This window comes from Salarias fasciatus, chromosome 18 (genome assembly GCF_902148845.1).
Source record: "Salarias fasciatus chromosome 18, fSalaFa1.1, whole genome shotgun sequence".
Taxonomy (NCBI): Eukaryota; Metazoa; Chordata; class Actinopteri; order Blenniiformes; family Blenniidae; genus Salarias; species Salarias fasciatus.
Window position 1 is genome coordinate 16644811 of NC_043762.1, and position 18676 is coordinate 16663486.

Consider the following 18676-nt stretch of genomic DNA (forward strand, 5'->3'; position numbering starts at 1 on the left):
AGAAGTAATTAATTGACACAATTAAAACCCTGCAAACACTGAAACAGATTTCAGTCCCTACACATCCACATCTCCCCTGCCTGAAGCTGCATGGGCTCTCCCTGTAGGTTTAATTAATCGTTAGTGGATTGTAACACTGCCCTGAAGGTGCCCTTAATCTAATCACACAGAGCAGAGCTCCAGCAGGCCACCAACTGTGGCCATAATTGGCAAGACCCTCTGGCCTGCCAGGTTATGAAATCTACTGTTTTCATTGTTTGTCTCGATGGCATAGATGGTCGTCAAGCTGATGATCAGAGAGATGTAGGCTGGTGATGCAGGACACCTGGGACATGAGACTGGTGGTAGGGAGTTACATCTTACGTCTTTATAACACTTTAAAGACACTTGTTTTAGATGTCAAGCTATAATATTGCTTCTAATAAATTCAGTTTTAAAATTGTGAGTGGTAACTTCAGGAGAGTGTTCTATCCCAAAAATATCCACCCGAAACAGCAGAGGTGGTACTTCTTGGGTTTGTGAAAGCTAAAAGATGGGAACTTGGTCAGGAGAACTGGTGAGATTGCAGAAATGTCCACCAGAGCTTTCTTTATGATAGAGTAATCATGTTTATACATATTCATTTGACTGAGTGCTTACAACTTCAATGAGTTAAATAAGTATTACAGTTACATTTTTGGGGGAAATATTTCCCCCAAAAATGTGATGTTATCTTATATTATGTTTTTAAGCATGGTTGTTGGAATAAGATAAGATAAGATAAGATAAGATAAGATAAGATAAGACTAATTTTTTCCAAAATGGAAAAATGATGCCACTGATTTAGCAGCAAGGAACAGGAAAATCTGTAATATCACACTAAAAAGAACATAAAATTAGAGTTAAAAGGTTGCTTTACATTGTAATTTCATTTGTTCTAGATGTAAGCAAAAAGTAATTGGATTAATATCTTTGTCATCTTGTGTCTCTTAGACTATGAGGACCCCTGGTTGTCCACACTCCGTGCGTCCCTCTTATATAATGCAAAAGGCGCACAGGGCTCTCGGCGCTCTACTCATCCAGAGGAAAAGATTATGTGTGCAGTCCGTGCAGGAGCAGCCATGAGTGGACCTGGAGGGAGGGAGGTGGGGCGGACCTCACAAAGTGAGAAGACTTCAAAAGCTTGTGACAAAGCAGAGGAGGTGCTGCAGGATGTGACAGGAGAGTTCAGACCTGGAGCTGTCCGCGGTGCTGAACAGCTGCTGCTGCTGCTGCTGCTGCTGCGGGATCATCTTCATCTCCATCATCATCTTCATCACCCTCATCATCATCAGCATGTCCTCACCTGTGATTCCAGCCTGCAAGTAAGTTCTAATCTCATCTCATATGATGCTTTCTATTGTCTGCGCGTGCTGCATGTGACCATATGTTTGTGCTGTGAATTAAGCTGCATAAGCTACTTAGCTTTACTTTAGTGTAAGTTGCACAATAACTGAACTCTTCTGCATGCTAATGTGTGTGTGTGTTGGAGTCTTTTAACTGTGATTGCTGCTCTCATCTTTTGAGTGAAATATGAGAAATCCACAACAGCGTTTACAAATTGTTACCAGATCAGGGAAAATGAGCACAGCAATGTTTACTACTGTATGATTATATCATATTACGCATTACAAATAAGGCCTTTTCATTAGATTAAATGCCATAATGTGGATATATTACAGTGACAAAGAATATCTGTTTGTCATATGCTTCATAATCGTGATTTTTTAATGTTGTTAGAATAAATTGATATTATTCAAATTACTTTAAATAAATAAAGACACTGGTTATTTGAAGATTTTGTTTTGTGAGACTGATCATATTTGCTCAATAATTGGCCATTTGTACTTAGAAAGCAGTCGACTTCAATAACCTTTGGTCTGTTTTGTGCTGATGCAGGAAGAACTGATGCAACATTTGGTCCATTATGCCTCTTCCTTATTATTAATCTTTAGTTATTTGTCTCTTTTGAGAGACTCACACTAACATTTTTAGTTAGTTACAAGTCAATATACTGTAAAATGTAAGATTTCCATGTATTTTCCTCAAACAAGCACTTAGAGGCTGGCCACTTGAAAATAGAGTAGTAGTATAGTATAAGGAAAAAAATAAAGATACAGAGCATCAAAATAACACAAATCAATCATCCCATACTCTTTGTCAAACAAGGCATGACAATACACATATAGATGCAAAAACTGTCCAATGTTTCTTACAAAATCATGCAAATCATTGAAGAACACACACTGAAACACAACTGATGAAGTAGAATATCTTACTAACGTTTGTGCTTGATTTTAATAATCTGCATCGACCCGCAGCTCTCATGTTCTTCAGAATTATCCTAACTTCCCTTTTTCAAATTCCACCTTATGCTGAGCTGCTGTGAGACTTTTTTGAGATTTTGGAGGACTTGTTAACCATTTGCTGTAATTTACAGGCTGTATTTTTACAACGTAACAGTCCTTTGCTCAGGGTTCACTTTAGTTTTCAGAAAAGTCCTTGACATTTTCAAAGCTGCTGTCATAATCCACAGGTATAAATGGGAGGTATTACAGGAATTAGAGCTCCGGGGAACGCCATATGTCACAGCTGTGTGCTCTGTCGTCAGACCTCGGCGGGTAGCCGTGAGGCGCTCTCCTGGATTCACCCTGTTTTGGTGCAGTTAAGTTGGGGATGCTGTGATTCTGTGATACAGTTCTCAGCACAAATATCTCCAGCCTGGAGTCACAGAGAGTCATCCAGTTTTGAATTTTGTGTTATTGGCAAATTAGATGGGTTTGTAACACAGTGTGATTCATCTGAACCAAAACACTTATCTTACTGATAATCAATGAGCTGTGAAATCAGTGCTGCTTTTGCTTTTATAATATTAAAGCCCAAATTTACTTTGATTTAGTCTATTATATTTTTGAACCAATATGACCTTTGAATAAACCATGACCTTGAAATAGCATAAAATTCACCACCTAAACATGCATCAAATACTCGAAGGCATTTAGAATGACAAAATGTATAACCCTGAATATAGCTGATTGTTTTTTCAATCAATTTTTTCATTACTTGTTTGGGGAAAGCTGTCTTTTCATATAATCCAACTGGGATTTGTTTGCTGTCATTTGCAGCCCAGTTTAGAGTGATTTGTATCTGCTGGCTCTGACCTGTGTTGCCATGTAGTGTCAACTTTATGCCTGCCTTGTGGGTCTGTATTGAGTGTCGAGTCTGTCTTGTTCGTGCCGTATTCTTCCCCACATGCTGCTATCTGAACTGTCCAGGCCTGATGTAACCACGGGCCATTTGATAATTGATACTGAGGCAGGCAGTTTTTTTCATTATGTCTTGAAGTCCCCTATTAAAGCTTCACTTGGCCCTTTAGTCCTATCATGGGGAGAGCCGGGGAGCTATCAACGTGTCTTTGCGAGGATCAGCGGGGTGGTTAGCGGGGAGACGAAGCCTCCTGGAATAGAATCTGCTGACTGGGGAGTGCACCTACAGCAGGAAATGTCTCTCCACTCCACAGCCCATTAAAGAGGCTATGGAGAGTGTTTTTGTGCAAGAGTGCGGCAACTCTCAGAGGATTCTCCCCACATTTTTCTGTTCCGTCAGAGCTGTCTGATTTATTTATCTCATAGCATACTGTACCTGAGTTCAGGGAAGGAGAAGTGCTTGTGCCTCGTACTCCTTGTGTTTTACACAAGAAATATTGGAGAACATATGTAATATCAGTTTTTTATATGAGACTGTATTTCGCTTTCTGTGCTGTTAGCGGCACTGCAGGGAATTTGTGGAAGCACTGAAAATACACTGAAGCAGTATAAATCTATTGCCCTTAAAGTACTCCGAGGTCTTTATATTGCTTTGAACCACCAAAATCAATTACACTTTTTCCTCCATTCAGCAATTCCTAATGCTGGAAGATCACTGAGGTCACTTTTTAACTTTGCTACTTTTCTCCCTTATAGGCATCCTGATGAGTTTAAACGAAGAGGATCTCTGTGATGCAGAATGAAGAAGAAGACATAAAAAAAATAGAAGCCCTTTTTGAGAAAAATCAAGAAAACGTCTTATCACGAGAAGTTTACCTGGAGCTGCAACATTCACAGCTTTCAAGTGCTTTGATTAATCTGTGGAAGTTTATCAGTCGCTCAGCAGAGATTTACGCTTCACTTTTTTAATTATATTAAGTCCTCTACTGGATGGCACTTTAAGTATTGACAAATAAAGTGACGAGCATCCCAAAGACGTTAAAGCGGAAACTTCTGCTTCCATATTGTTTAGTTCTTCCAAGAAACATGACGTGAGAGAAAAGAGTGCGAAAGAGGAGCATGCGAACATCAACCAGTGCGATCTAATTAAGCCATACTGAACATGTCTCAGCTTGTTACTCCCTGAACCCGAGGGTTTATTAATTTGCACCAGTGATTTGCACTCTGTTGTTGCTGCGTTCCCCGTGGCTTGTGGGAGACGCCGCAATTTCATGTAATCTGCTGACAGCTGTCATATTGTACTATGTGAACTTCCTCTGGCTGTGAAGCTCACACTCAGAAACTGAAAGGACCGGGCCGTGCCATGAAACTCCCCACGGCCGCTGACCGCAACACAAAAGTCTCAAAGTAAGCAGTCTCAGCCTTCACCCGGTTACAAGATGAGCGACACAAACTACTGGGTCGTGGACTATGAACTCTCCTCTCCGGCCCCGCCTGGATTCTCCAAGGGCCCGACGGTGCTGCAGCCCATGCCAGGGCACCCTGAGCAGGGCTCGGCCCTGTGCTTCGTGGGCCTCCTCGTGTTGCTGTTGCTCTTTCTGGTGGTTCGCTGCGTCCGCATCTTGCTGGATCCTTACAGCAGCATGCCGGCGTCGTCATGGACCGACCACAAGGAGGGGCTGGACAGAGGGCAGTTTGACTATGCACTGGTGTAAAAGAATGAGGAGAAGGATGAAAATGGAAACGTGGTCAAATGCAGAAAGTTTCATTGTCTGAGAAAGGAAGGAAATGCAACATTTTGCAACGAGCATGGCTGTTGTTTGTTTGGTGGTAAAAGAAGCTACAAATAATCTTCTGAATCACAAGATAACAACGTGGAAGCACCGAACAGCTGAAATGCACTGTAGCCATAAGAAAGGGAGCGGGCAGACCCACCAGAAGCCCTGTATCCATTTTCATTTGAAGTCATTAATGCATTATTGGAGTCTTGTGGCGCGTGTAATGCTTTCAGTGACAAACACTGCAGGAAGAGAGTGATCTGTATCGCAGCAGTAGATTATGACTCCTATATATCATGTCATTTAGTAATTCTATAATATTACTTCAAATCCCAAGGCAGAATCAGAAACAGAGAGCAAAGCTGGAGCAACAGATGTCCTGATTCAATAAAAGAGAAGTGAAAGGAGTTGCGAGCAGATATGGATGTAATTTAGACTAAAGTAACAGATAGAAATGTTTTTTTTGGGGGGGGGGGGTTACAGAAAATCTAGCCAACAGACTATAGCATTTAAATGTTTATTTATGATGAAACTATAGAAATTAAGATTATATTTCTGAGACTTTTTATTTTGTTGTTTGTTTTTTTAGAATAGCAACAAAACCAAAAAATGATGAAAGATGTCATAGTGTGTTTGAAAATGAAAAAAAACAACAAAAAAAAAACCTTTCCAAACGTCTTTTTATTGTGAATCGTGTTGAATTTTGTGAGGCATATCTGCCACCTCTCAGATAATCCTCAGGTAAAACAATTCTAATTAACCAAAGTCTCGAGAATTCAAGGGAATCACTCAAATTGCCTGCTGATGTTGAGACTCAGCTGCTGTTCGTATCGCTCTATTTTCTCTTTTTAATTGAAATGATACATAAAAGTGATTACAGCATATTTTGTTTGGAGTTTTACTATTTCATGTCGCCCTCTCTATAAGAGGCTTAGTTAGGAGGTTCAGTGCGGAGGGTCATAGCTCTGGCTAAATATGTGTCATATAAAGTTGTTGTTATGAAACGCACGTACACCAATTCTCTCCTCCCCCTAATCCCTTTTGCCTTTAGGCTCCATCCAGTGCACCAGCCAAATCTGTTCAACAGTGCCTGTAGGAAAATGAGAAACTCCAGCATCTATTTCATACTGTTTCTGCTCCTTTTGCCACTTGTTTTGTAAAATTGTTTCTGTCCTTGATATACTGTAAAGCCCTTTAAAACATGACTCTGAAATGCTCTTTATAAATAAAATTTAATATTGCTATTTTAATTATTGTGTTCTTTCGTGAATACAAATGAGAACAAATTTATACTGATTTTATAAAAAAAAAAGCTGTAGTCTTCTCTTGTGGTGTTCAAAGATACACTCTAATCATTCTAATTGTATCTATGAGTCACAGTGTTGAGTGTTTTTCGCTTATTATTTGCCTGATGTTTATAGTTTGGGGTCTTTGGACAGTCGATGTTGTTATTGTTGAAGTGAGTTTTTTGTTGAGCCCAGTGTGTAAATGCTGTCCTGTGTACACTACACCACTGTGCTGCAGCCTAAAACTTCAGTCATTGTATTTTAAGACTGAAAGGGTTCTTAAACGAGGTAGAGCAAGAGAGAATTTCTGATTCTGGTCGGTTTCACAGCAACACATCACAAAATTTTCATTGAGACGTATCATGGTTGAAATCTGATCTCATACTGATCAATATATGAGATTGTTTTGGTTTGCATGAAATAAATTTAATACACTGGACATTGAAAGAAAAAGTCAATAACTTATACAAAACAAAAACACTTCACTTAGTGCTAACACACACTTTTCCTTGCGGGAAGGTTGTCCTCCTGCTGCGCTAAAATCAATATTCCCAAGATTTAAAGCAAATGTAGTCAATTGAATAATCAATTGGGGGCTCGTAAAGAGACACATCCCGTTAATTCACGAGCGTCCTCCCTCTCAGAAGCTGGGCCAACGCCCCCTTCCAGGGAAATACACCCCGGTGCTGATGGACTGAAGTCCTCATCAGAGTCTGACCGGTTCAGTCTTATCTATTAGATATTTCATGTGAGTTGGTGAGGATAAAGTTTCATTTTCATAGCTTTCGAATCGGCTGATACAATGTGATGTGTCTTTACTTTAGTAATTTCAAAATATTTAATCTAACATATTTGAATCATTGCAGTATCAGGTACTGTTCATTTTCATGATTTAAAGTTTGTGAAAAGACAGACAGAGTTGATCGCTTCCAGGACTCCTTCTTCTCCACGATGAGGGAAACAAACACTGCTTGTTTTCCTTCACTTGTAGAATAACCTGGAGCCAATCAGATAGTTCCATTGAAATCCTAAAATGTTCACAGTTTTAGTCAAGTTTACAGACACAGGGGTGGCTGTGGTTCAGTGGGGAGAGCAGTCGTCTTGCAATCGGGAGGTTGTTAGTTCGATTCCTGTCTCCCCCTGTCTGCATGTTGAAGTGTCCTTGGGTAAGACGCTGAACCCCAAATTGGATGGACTGAGCGCCCTGCATGGCAACTGCCTCCACTGGTGTGTGAATGGGTGAATGTGATAATGCAGTGTAAAGCACTTTGGGCTCTGTCAATGCAGTGTAAAAGCGCTATGTAAGTGTGCATTTACCATTTACACACAGTTCATTCTTCACTTTGACATATGGTCACATGTTGGACCTTTAACCTACCAACTGAGCCATAGCCACTGTTTGTTGAAGTGTGCAAACCGTGGCCCGAGGGCCAACTGCAGTCCCTGGTCCATTTCTAGTTCGCCCCCAGCAGAGACTAAATTTACAATGGAATATTGCCCACATAAGAAATTTGCATTTAACTGTAGTCCCCTGAAAAGGACAGTGAATAGATTAATAGATACAGCACAAAGAATGGAAATTCTTGATCCTCACAGTCCTCCCTGGCTCTCTGTTCTTGTGTTCGCCTCAGGTTCTGTCTGGTTTGGTCTGACCTCTTCTGGAGGTTTTGAGAAAAACAACCAGGATCAATCCATCCTTCAGAGTTGGTGGAAAATGTTTTCTGTAATCCAAGCTTGTGGGTAAAGTTTTATTTGAATTGAACCAAGTAGATCTGCCCAATACTGTATAACTTAATAAGATAATTGGTTATATTTATGTATAATTTGATAAGCTCACACAGGAGGTGATTGTGATATTGATCTTAAAAGCCTCAAACAACTGGACTTTTAAGTTTTGTGTGATTAGTTTATTAAAATCTTAATTCCATTGTTATTGATCAGCAATAATTAAATTAGTAATGATAGGTAGAAATGTATTTATCTTCAAATCAGAAGTTATTTGTGGTTATAAATGTAACACATACACTAAAAATCCATGCTTTATCAAGTGCGCTAAGACAATTCTCTACAGTCCAGTTTATCAGGATCCAAATGATGGCTGCAAAACACCCCCACCTCATTAGCCGGGCATTCACCGGCACAGGTTTTGCTTCACTGGGTTCACACAATTTACTTCCCTGACAAAACAACAAGGCTATTCAGTTCTCTGGCTCACACTGTGGATATGATATGCAAATGAGGCAGGAAGCAGGAAAGAAAGTTGACCTGTGGAAACCACATGAATAACTCATTTTCATGAATTTCCCATCTGATCCTGTTCAAGCACGGCGTCTGTTTCTCTCTTTCAGTTTGTCTTTACGATTAATAGATTTATTACAAAATAAATATACTTCCATATTTTTGGAAGAGACTCAGACACTGCACCACCACCTAACAAAGCATGATCCAGTTCAGCTCGTGTGTGATGTCCTAGCCGAGACACACACTCACACACACACATGCAGCCCACATGCAGCCACATGCAAATAATAGTACCTTTTCAAAATGTGAGCAACCCATCTCTTCTCCTCAGTCACTTGGTCAAAGACATTTACATGTATATGACTGAATCACACACCTGTGTTTGAGGCAGCTGCGGTCCAGACAAAGAAGATCATCTCATCTGCATAACAGTGATGTTATCACATTATTTTGGGAGATAAGCATACTGAGTTTTGTTGGCAGACGACAAGGAAGACAGTTTGATAAAGGCTGTGTGTTTGTGTAAGCTGATGTAGCTGTGTGTGTGTTTTAAGGACTCTGCAGCAGCACACAGAGCCCCAGGTGACAGGATCTACTTTTGTTTAAGGAAAAGACTGTTGATCTGACAGCAACCTTAAGCAAACACATACACATTCAGAATGTTTACATTCAGACTCTAAAGTCCTGGTAATATCCTGGCTTTTGTCTTGCTATATATGGTCTCTTGATACTTGGAGAAACACTCATTGAATTTTTAAGAGTTTCACTTTTTTTTCTTCTGAATCTCTGGCACCTTCAGGAGAATCCTTCCCAATCTTTTTAATTAGACAAGTGATGATATTTGACTATTTTTGTGTTTTCCTAAAAACTAACACCTATAAGATAAGTAAGACAATAAACTAATTCAGAAATGAGATGCTAAAGGTGTTATCTGTGCTTAAAATCATGCATTGAACTCAATAATGTTTAGGAATTAAGTATCAGAAAGTGGAACAACAGAGAAACCATTGAGAGAAATGGTGACACAGGTTTCACTTTGCAAAAGACTGGAATGTATAATTGACATTTTAATGATGATGTCTCACTGTTTTCATTCCGTCAAAAAAAAATATTAACACGTTTATAGTGCAGTGGTTAAATCATGTCGTGTTTTGTGGTCTGAACTGTGATTTCTTTACTACAAAATCAACACAGCTATTTAAAATGCGGAAGGGAAAAAAAATAAAAACCATAGACTCCCAATCTTTCCGAGCTGGAAGGTGTGTTGATGAAGGGGTTACCCACCAGTGCCTGTGAGCAGGAGACGCCCCTGCTGGCGTTTGGAGGCCCTCGACCATCAAGTTGGATCCTTCAGAAAGAGCGATGATCTCTGAGGTCTTCACAATAAATGCGCTCCTGCTGGTCAGGGTGCTTCATTCCTGTCAATTAGGAGCAAAACAAAATAAAACTTAGTTAGGTGTATTTATATATTCTCAAAAAAAGCTAAATGAGTAGAATACGCTTGTTATTTCCTCGTGAAATGACAGGAAACCCGCAGTTTGAGTGTGATTTTGGAGATCCGCCGCTGCGCTTCCTGCTGCCGCGCGACTTGACGGCCGCGCGAGGCTGATGACGGAGGAGCGAAGCACTGCTGCCTCACGAGAGGCGCATCTCCATTTAACACCCGACACACACAGCAAAACAGCCTCCAGCTGGACTCCCAGTGAAGCTTCCGTCTGTACTGCGTTCATACGGCTGCTGACTGGTGAGTTTCTAATCCGGAGGCTCTCTGGTCGATGCTTTTCCGGCTGCTGTACTTCACTTTGATTTTAAGTGTCATTTAAAAAAATAGGCAACGTTTTTTTTCTTCTTCTGAACCAACCCATCTGTACTAGACTGTGTACACTTGTATTTTACAGCTTTTTTTCCCCCTGTTATTTGTGGTGTTTTTCTATTTTAGGGCATGTTTGTGTTTCACAGCTCGGTTTGTGTGTGTGTGTGTGTGTGTGTGTGTGTGTGTGTGTGTGTGTGTGTGTGTGTGTGTGTGTGTGTGTACATGTACATACATTTTGTGCATTAGTACTGACTTATCAGAGACACACCTGTACTTAGGATAAGCATCTCATGTGGCTGTTATTTTTTTTTCATGGTTTCTTGTTTATTATGCATTGATTTCTTATTTCTCACTTATTACATCCCACCTGACAGTGCGCGCACACACATAGGTTCAGTCAGATTTATTGCTTACTGGTTCAGTTAAGTTTCAGCCTAAAAACTGCATAACATTGGCCATTTGACTGCTGCTGCCATGCCAGGTTCTTGTTGAAAAAGAGTTTTAATATCTCCATGAGGCTTTTACCAGGTTGAACTTAAACTCAGCATATTAGACTTTTAATTGTATTTAGTTTGACCTATATGCATGGTGTTGCACTGATCATGAAATCCCCTGGGAGTACCGGTATTCTCTTCTTTCCTGCCTGTCTTCTCCAGAAACACAGGTTTTTCATCCAACAGTCCAAGCACAAGTGTTTTAGGCTGAATTGGTGTTTCTTGGTTAAATGGGCTTATATCTCTCTGTGTTGACCCTGTAATGGACTGTCCACTTGTCCAATGCACCTCCTGCTCATTGTAATCCCTGACTGGCTACAGCAACTGGATGAAGGGTTTAGGAGATGTCTGATCTTAGCACTTATTATTAGTACTTGTGTGTTTACAGGACCTGCATGACTCTTTCCTGTAAACCACACGCATTTAGAAATCCTGAATGATTAACCGATTCTTCTTTTCAGAGAGGCCTATTATAAGACACTATTTCTAAGGCATGGAAGGCCTTAAAAGAAATGGAAGCTGGATGCTTCTTTTTTTTGTAGAAATGAGACCCCTGACGACCCATTGTTTGTGTTTGTTTCTCTGATTATCTTATGATTGCAACTGTCTTCATCAACATGGAGATAAAAGATATATTTTCAGTGTCGTCTTTATATCGCCTTATTGGGTTTGTGAAGAACTTGTCCCAGCTGTTAATAAACCACACATACCGGTACTTCTTTTTATACTTAACATCCAAACAAAACAGTAAACTTTGATTATTTTTTTCTGCTCCAATAAACAGTTTGAATTTAGTGTTTAGTGTTTTACAGAAAAGTCACTATTACACAGGCATATCAGGCAACTGTTGGTTTAAATTGCAAGCAGTTGTGACTGAAACTGTGTGTTTGTCCTGTGATGTTCTGGTGACTGCTGCAGGGCGAATCCTGCCTTCACATATAGTCAGCTGGGATAGATCTCCTGGAGGGTTTTGCTTGGATGAACCTTCCCGCCTCATGTCTCGTCTTTCACTTTGCCTGTCCCTCCACAGCAGGATGGACCTGCTGCCAGACGTATGGAGGCAGGACTACTGGCTTCCTCCCGGTGTAACATGGGAAGACATGGAGCGGCTGGAATACTCCGATCGACCTCGGCCCCGTGACCTTTTGATAGCGCTGCCCCTTGCTCTGGGTTTCGTCGCCATGCGCTACGTGTTTGAAAGGTGCAAAACACCTGAGCTCTTCATTCTGTCACTTAGAATTTTCAGGAAGAGATTTTAAACAATTGAACACTTCCTCCAGCGGAACCTGAAACTACTACATCTTCTTCTTTTAAAGATACTAAGTTATCTGAAAGGTTAAACACTGAAAAAGACTGCATTGTCAATATAGCGTGTTTCCCAACAAGACATGCAGCATTTCCCAAATATGACTGAGTCTCGGGTGTCATATAGAGGACTTTGTGTCCATGGTAAGAGGATATGAGCTGTGGGATTGTGCGCAGGTGTTACGGCAGAGCAAAACAGGTTTGTTATGATCAGGAAGTAAGGCTTTTCTACTTGAGAGAGAGAGAGAAAGACAGAACAAGATATAAAACAAATGTCTTTGACTGCATCAATCATAAACACTGAACTATTAGAAAGTGCTGGTTTTTGTGTAATAGTACATCAGTACCCCATCCTAAGAAAAGAAGATGTTTTCCAAAATGTCATCAGCAGCCTTGCTTCTTAAAAGGGCCTCTGTTTGTTTTAAGAAAGTGTTTGCTGGTGATGCAACAATCGCTTGCAAAGCACAAACACATTTCTGTTGCCAGGTTTGTTGCGCACAGGGTCTGCAGATCGACCATCCAGCATCCTTTCTGCAAACTGTCCTTTGTTCTCCTCGCCTCCAGGTTTTTCGCCCCACCCATGGGCAGATGTCTCGGGGTGAAGAATAGATTGCTGGTAACTGCTGCCCCCTCCCCAAAGCTGGAGTCGTTTTACACCCAGAGGAGCCGGCAGCCGACGCAGGTGAGAATGACAAAGACAAATGGCATTTCATTGCGGGGCGTGTTTTTAATGACATGATGAGATGAACTTGTTATTCATAGATCACAGTTTACATTAAAGTACCCGGTACATCTTTATTTTATGGTAACGTCTCAGAACGAAAGCAACAGCAACAGAATCTTGCTTGGGTCACGTTTTTTAGGCTCCTGGGTTTTTTGAGGTTTTAAGCTTTTCTCAGACACATCTCTATTATTTTAAATAGCTTTAATATCATACATACATGTTCAATATTAGGCTAAATAAAGGGTATGAAATGGATCCGACTCACCCTACATATTTTTACGGGACTTGAACTTTGATTTAGAAATATACAGATTAACTCGGGCATGTTTGACATCAGTATCTAAATGCCATTAGTTGGAAACTTATTAATAACCTTCTCCTTTGTGCTGCATTTGAAGTTATGCCTTCATTTGCTTTGTGTTTAAAAGGGTCAAACAGTGTTGAATTGCCTCCGATTGTCTGCCAACTGAATTGTCAGGACTAAGGTTTTACCCGTGTTCACTGCCCTTGTATGAGTGTACAAAAGAAAACGGAAACGTTTGTGAAATAATCCTTTCGTTGATTGAATCGTGTTCCTGGAATGAGGGAGCACAGCAACAGAAGTGGCACAGATGTATTCTTCATCTCAGACAAAGCTGGAACGTAGAAATTAATTATACATATTTGCTTTCTGTTTATGTGCGCACAAAATAATGAAATAAAATGTCCCCAGACTCGTTTGCATATGATAAATACTTCATTTTAAACAGCTGTGCATTTATTTCTCTCTTTTTATTCTTTCGTTGGTGTAATGTTTTTTTAATCCCATGTTCATAATCCTCTAAAGATCCTGCAGCTGTTTCTCTGCTGTGCTTCTGCTGCTGCCGTTTCAGAGTGAAATTGTTAGTTTGATGCTGTCAAGCGGAAAAACCCAGAGACAGATCGAGACGTGGTTCCGGCTCCGCAGGAACCAGGACAGACCGTGCCAGACCAAGAAGTTTGGGGAAGCTGCGTAAGTGCTTTCTTTTCACCCCCTCGTCCCTGCGCAGGTTACACATGACTGCCTTTGAGAGTACTTCCTTCACCACGCACTACAAAAATCACATCAGCGGCAAAAAACAGTGAAAGTTTTGCTGCATTTGTTAGAGGAACCTCTGCAAGGGAAACTCATTTTGTCTGGTGCAAATTTTTAATCTCGGGTCTTTTCCTTCTTTGCAGATGGAGATTCTTTTTCTATCTCACAGCATTTATAGCTGGATTATCCTGTTTGATTGATGTTAGTATGATTTTTATTTTCTTCTTTCTACCATGTACTTTTAAGCAGTCCATCTCATCCCCTTAAACTCCCAACCCTTAATTTACTAATTCATTTTTTTCTATTCTGTTCTGTTCAGTGATAATATAATAACAGAGCTCTGCAGTTTTCAAAATAAATGAATATAGAATAAGTTACTTTTTGCTTTTCTCCCATGCAGTTTGCTCTAATTCTGTTTCTTTTCTGTCTCTTTTTTTTCCTGCAGAGATCATGGTTCTGGGACCACAGGGAATGCTGGAGAGAGTATCCAGTTCAGGTGAAAACAACACTCAGATTATCTGTCAGCTCTGCATAAACACAGTCAGCAGCAGAGGTTCATGCTTTGTGCAAAACTGGTCATCTAACAGATAATCGGAATCCTTTTGGAAAATATTGATGATATCTGAGTTAATATCAATATATCAATGTGTTTAATTCTTCATTGGAGGTGTATGTTACCATTCATCGATTACCCATATTTAGGCCACAACATGCGCCTCCGGCTGTTTTTGAAGCAACCTTTTATTGATTTCCTCCACAGCGCATGGAGCGAGCTCACTACTGGTACTACATGCTGGAGCTGGGATTTTACGGCTCTCTGCTGCTCAGGATCTCCGTTGACATCAAGAGGAAGGTGTGCACGTTATCACTCTGACAAATGACACTAATCCTCCGACTGACATTTGTTACACAACTGATCTTTTTTCCCAGCTCACAACACGTTTGCCCTTCAGAGAAACACTTAAGTCGAGGCATTAGGATTATTTTTTTTTCACTGTGGTCATATTGCATACTCTTTTGATCTCTGCTTTATTTAGCAGCTTGTCCCTCTCACGGTTAATGAGTGACCGGCAGAGCAGGTGTTCAGATTATTCAGCTGACAGATGAAGGTTGACTTGTTTTATATACATTTCTCCGTGTTTTGTTTTCCAGGATTTTAAGGAACAGGTGATCCATCATTTGGCCACCATCTTCTTGCTCAGTTTCTCCTACTGCGCCAACTACATCCGGATCGGCACGTTGGTGATGCTGCTCCACGACTCCTCAGACATCCTGCTGGAGGTATCATTTCATTGGTTATCGATTCAAATCTTTTGGCAAATGGTTTTTACAGTGTGTACCTCTTGAGAAAACGAGACTTTCAAATGAGCAAACAGAAAGATATAGAACCACACACAGTTTTTTTGCAATTCTTTGAATATACAGTATATATATATAAAAAATGTGATCCATATTTCATGTTTTGTACTGATTTGTATGCAATATTTTCAAATTTGTTCCTTTCAAAAAATATATTCATGACTTTCCTCAACATGCCACTAGAGGGAGCATGCACTACAGTTTGAGAATCAGGTGTGGCCCCAGGGCCAGAGCTGGCTTAACATTGAACTAACAGTTTTTAAAACACACAATTTAAAACTGATCATGGTGTAAATGTAGTAAAGGTAAATTATGGTTATGAAATAAACTCCAAACAGGAGTTACCCTGTAGGAGACCTTAAGTCAATCTCTGACCTTTGCAATAATCTTAGCTAATATGTTATTTATTTTAAGAACCAGACTCTTGTGACTCCTGGGGGCTTTTCTTTAGAACTGGTTGTGGATAATCAGAGGAGGAAGGGTAAGGGCAGATACAGAGCAAGAAACAGGGTAACCAAAGGTCAAAAGGGAAAATTATGCTGGTCATTGTCATTTTCCTGACCCGTCTGCCTCCTGCTATTACAGGATAAGAACAGCAGGTTTGTGTTTTCTTTACAATCTGAGCTGATTTAAAAGTATCTTTCAATCTAAAAATTCAGAAAGTTCAACATTTAGAGAAAATGACATGTCTGTATGTGTGACTTTTTATGCATCACGATGGCAGCCACCTCTTTAGAAGAATATTTTAAAGACTAATTTACTCATTTTTTGATGATAAATAAGCAAAGCTAAAATAGCAGAGTGGATATACTGCATATGAAATTGCGGCTCTTTACTCCAACCTTTGCTGAGTTGTGTTTTGAAAAGGTGTTCTCCTGTAGCCTGCAGGACGCTGAACAGGAGAGTCCTGTGACCGAGTCGTGACTGTTTAAAACAGTCTCGCAGTCGAACGTGACCTTTAACTGTACATGAAGAACAAATGAAAACATAATACACATACTTTATTGTTGGTTTTACAGTCGGCCAAGATGTTTAATTATGGCACCGGCTGGAGGAAAACATGTGACACTCTGTTCATTGTGTTTGCTGTGGTCTTTCTCGTGACTCGACTGGTGATTTTCCCGAGCAAGTAAGAGATTACTTCTTCTTTTTTGTCAACAAACCACCTAATTATTGTACTGTGACTCCAGCTCTTTGTTTTACACTCAGAATCATCCACACCACTCTGGTGCTGTCCATGGAAGTGTTTGAGCCGTTCGCCGGCTACTACTTCTTCAACGTCCTCCTGATGGTGCTCCAAGCTCTTCACATTTTCTGGGCAGGCTTAATTTTACGCATGATATATAAGTTCCTGAAAGGCAAGGTAAGTACTGACAGTGAAGCCAGAGATCAACTATGATTATTTACAATGACTAAACGGTACAGAGCCAGCAAAAGTAGCTTTTATTTCCAAGAATTGCAGTCCTATTTATGCAGTCTTACAATATTGGCTGCAGTTTTTCCATTTGGAAAGGATTATTTAAAACGCTGCTCCTTCCTGTAATAACTTATTAAATTATAAGCACAATGTTACATTATTTGTTTTTACAAAGCAGCAGGAGAACATGAAATCCTCACACAGAAGGTTCATGTCTCTAGTGCCTATCGCTGTTCAACAACAACATTATTAACCTAATTACTTAATAGCAGGTGAAATTTTGTTACTAAGAAGTTCACAACACTAAGGAACATTGATGGATTATCCATCAATATAACATGGAATAAATCTTGACCTGTAGCCCTCGATTCGCTCTGACAACAAAATATGTAATGATGAGATCTTTAGATTTAGATTAAATGTTTAAAAATTGATGATTTGCTCAGTTTTGTGGCTCACTTTAAACCGCCAGCGTCTTCTTCTCCCCTCAGCTGGAGAAAGATGAACGCAGCGATGAAGAGAGCGAAGTCGAGGAGGAAGAGGAGGATAAAGGAGGAGATGTGGATCAAGAAGGAGAATGCTACTGGGAGAAAAGTAAAGACACTCTTAACTCCAAACTGTCCATGCTGACCAACAGCTGCGTCCTCAATAACCTGACGAACCACAGGTCGTCAGTTGCCGACAGAATGCGTAAAGCTCAGTGAAGACGGAGACAACTACTAGTTTGTTTTCAATGAGATCCACTCCTGACTTGACTCTTTTTAAGGTGACACCATGTTTCACTCTGAAGTGAAGTTGAGTGCATTTAACAAAGACATTACAGTAATTTTCCAGCCCTCAGGTGAGTTAGCAGAGGATGGTTTCGATCCATCGACCTCTGGGTTATGGGCCCAGCACGCTTCCGCTGCGCCACTCTGCTTCCTGTGCTGAGCTCCACCGTCCACCCTGAGCATCACTAACACCGACACAATAGTTTAGAATTCAGTTTTCAATGGACAGGGATTTCAGACTTTGTGTGAATAAAATGGAGGAATCCGTGCTTGCTGTCACCCATCGTGTCCTGTTCTGTAGACTGTTTAGACTTTCAATATCACAGAGCTAAACAAGGTGATAAAACTAAATTAACATAAAAGCTGTAAACTAAGTATGCTGATGTAAGTCTCACTGGAAAATAGTAAAGATGTTATATAATTGTAGGTAGTATTTAAATGCCGAAAATAAAGTTATCTTTTAGTCTTTCTAAATCTGTCTCCTGTGATGTTTAAGATATTGAGATGTTGGGTTGTTTTATTTATCACTGTTTACTCATTCAGTACCTGAACTGTAAAACCTGATATGTTAAAATGATCCAGAGGGGAATTATTGTTTTCACCTGCTTAAGCATCACATTAGATATTAATATACACAACAATGCTGATCTAAAGAATTAAATACACACAAGAACATTAATATTTTATCTAGTACAATAGCACGAATTAAAATACATGGAAACAGAATATAATATTAAAAAAAATGTCTGTGAATGAGGTGCACCTTGTTCATTGTGCGATTTCTGATACGTAGCCTGTGTTGTGTGTGTTAAGAGAATGATGTACAGTCAGAACATTAGTCCTTCTCTAAACAGGTTGCACATGTTCAGTGTATTGACATTTTACAAATATATTTTTCTGTGAACAAGCATTTGTACACTTGTAATGGTGCATATTTATAAATGTGAAGAGAGCGAATCAAAGAATAATACGGAGTGTTTTTTTCTGGTTACAGTTTAAATGCTTTAAAATGCACCTGTATAATGACTGCAGCCAGTGTTTCACCACAGCGCCATCTGGTGGTTGTTACATTAATTACTCTAACTAGACATTCACCTAATAATAGTAAATTTGTCTAGAGAGATGCACTATAATCCTACTAATTTATTGGAACTAAGCTCACCCTGTTGCCAGAGAATGATTATTCAAGCTTTATTTTATTTTCCATGCAT

At 39.9% G+C, this 18676-nt stretch overlaps 2 protein-coding genes and 1 non-coding gene across 3 annotated transcripts; 2 read left to right on the plus strand and 1 right to left on the minus strand.

Moving 5' to 3' along the window:
- Window positions 1-4663: 4663 nt before the first annotated feature.
- Window positions 4664-4939, plus strand: ctxn1 (cortexin 1). The gene has a single exon (XM_030115073.1). The coding sequence runs from the start codon at window positions 4664-4666 to the stop codon at window positions 4937-4939; it is 276 nt and encodes a 91-aa protein (XP_029970933.1).
- Window positions 4940-10040: 5101 nt separating this feature from the next.
- On the plus strand, window positions 10041-17933 carry LOC115405815 (ceramide synthase 2-like). Its single transcript, XM_030115519.1, has 11 exons — window positions 10041-10273; window positions 11867-12037; window positions 12706-12823; window positions 13738-13856; window positions 14063-14120; window positions 14365-14415; window positions 14680-14772; window positions 15072-15200; window positions 16298-16407; window positions 16488-16641; window positions 17187-17933. The coding sequence occupies exons 2-11, from the start codon at window positions 11871-11873 to the stop codon at window positions 17397-17399; spliced, it is 1212 nt and encodes a 403-aa protein (XP_029971379.1). The 5' UTR covers window positions 10041-10273; window positions 11867-11870; the 3' UTR covers window positions 17400-17933.
- trnam-cau (transfer RNA methionine (anticodon CAU)) lies at window positions 17543-17614 on the minus strand. Its single transcript has one exon. It is a non-coding gene; the product is annotated as a tRNA-Met (tRNA).
- Window positions 17934-18676: the final 743 nt, after the last annotated feature.

Bases quoted from the DNA above. Each gene is read 5' to 3' on its own strand.
- ctxn1 (XM_030115073.1), top strand. From the start codon at position 4,664: ATGAGCGACACAAACTACTGGGTCGTGGACTATGAACTCTCCTCTCCG.
- LOC115405815 (XM_030115519.1), top strand. From the start codon at position 11,871: ATGGACCTGCTGCCAGACGTATGGAGGCAGGACTACTGGCTTCCTCCC. The intron at 16,408-16,487 runs GTAAGAGATTAC...TTTTACACTCAG, and splicing joins CTGGTGATTTTCCCGAGCAA to AATCATCCACACCACTCTGG. The intron at 16,642-17,186 runs GTAAGTACTGAC...TTCTCCCCTCAG, and splicing joins ATAAGTTCCTGAAAGGCAAG to CTGGAGAAAGATGAACGCAG.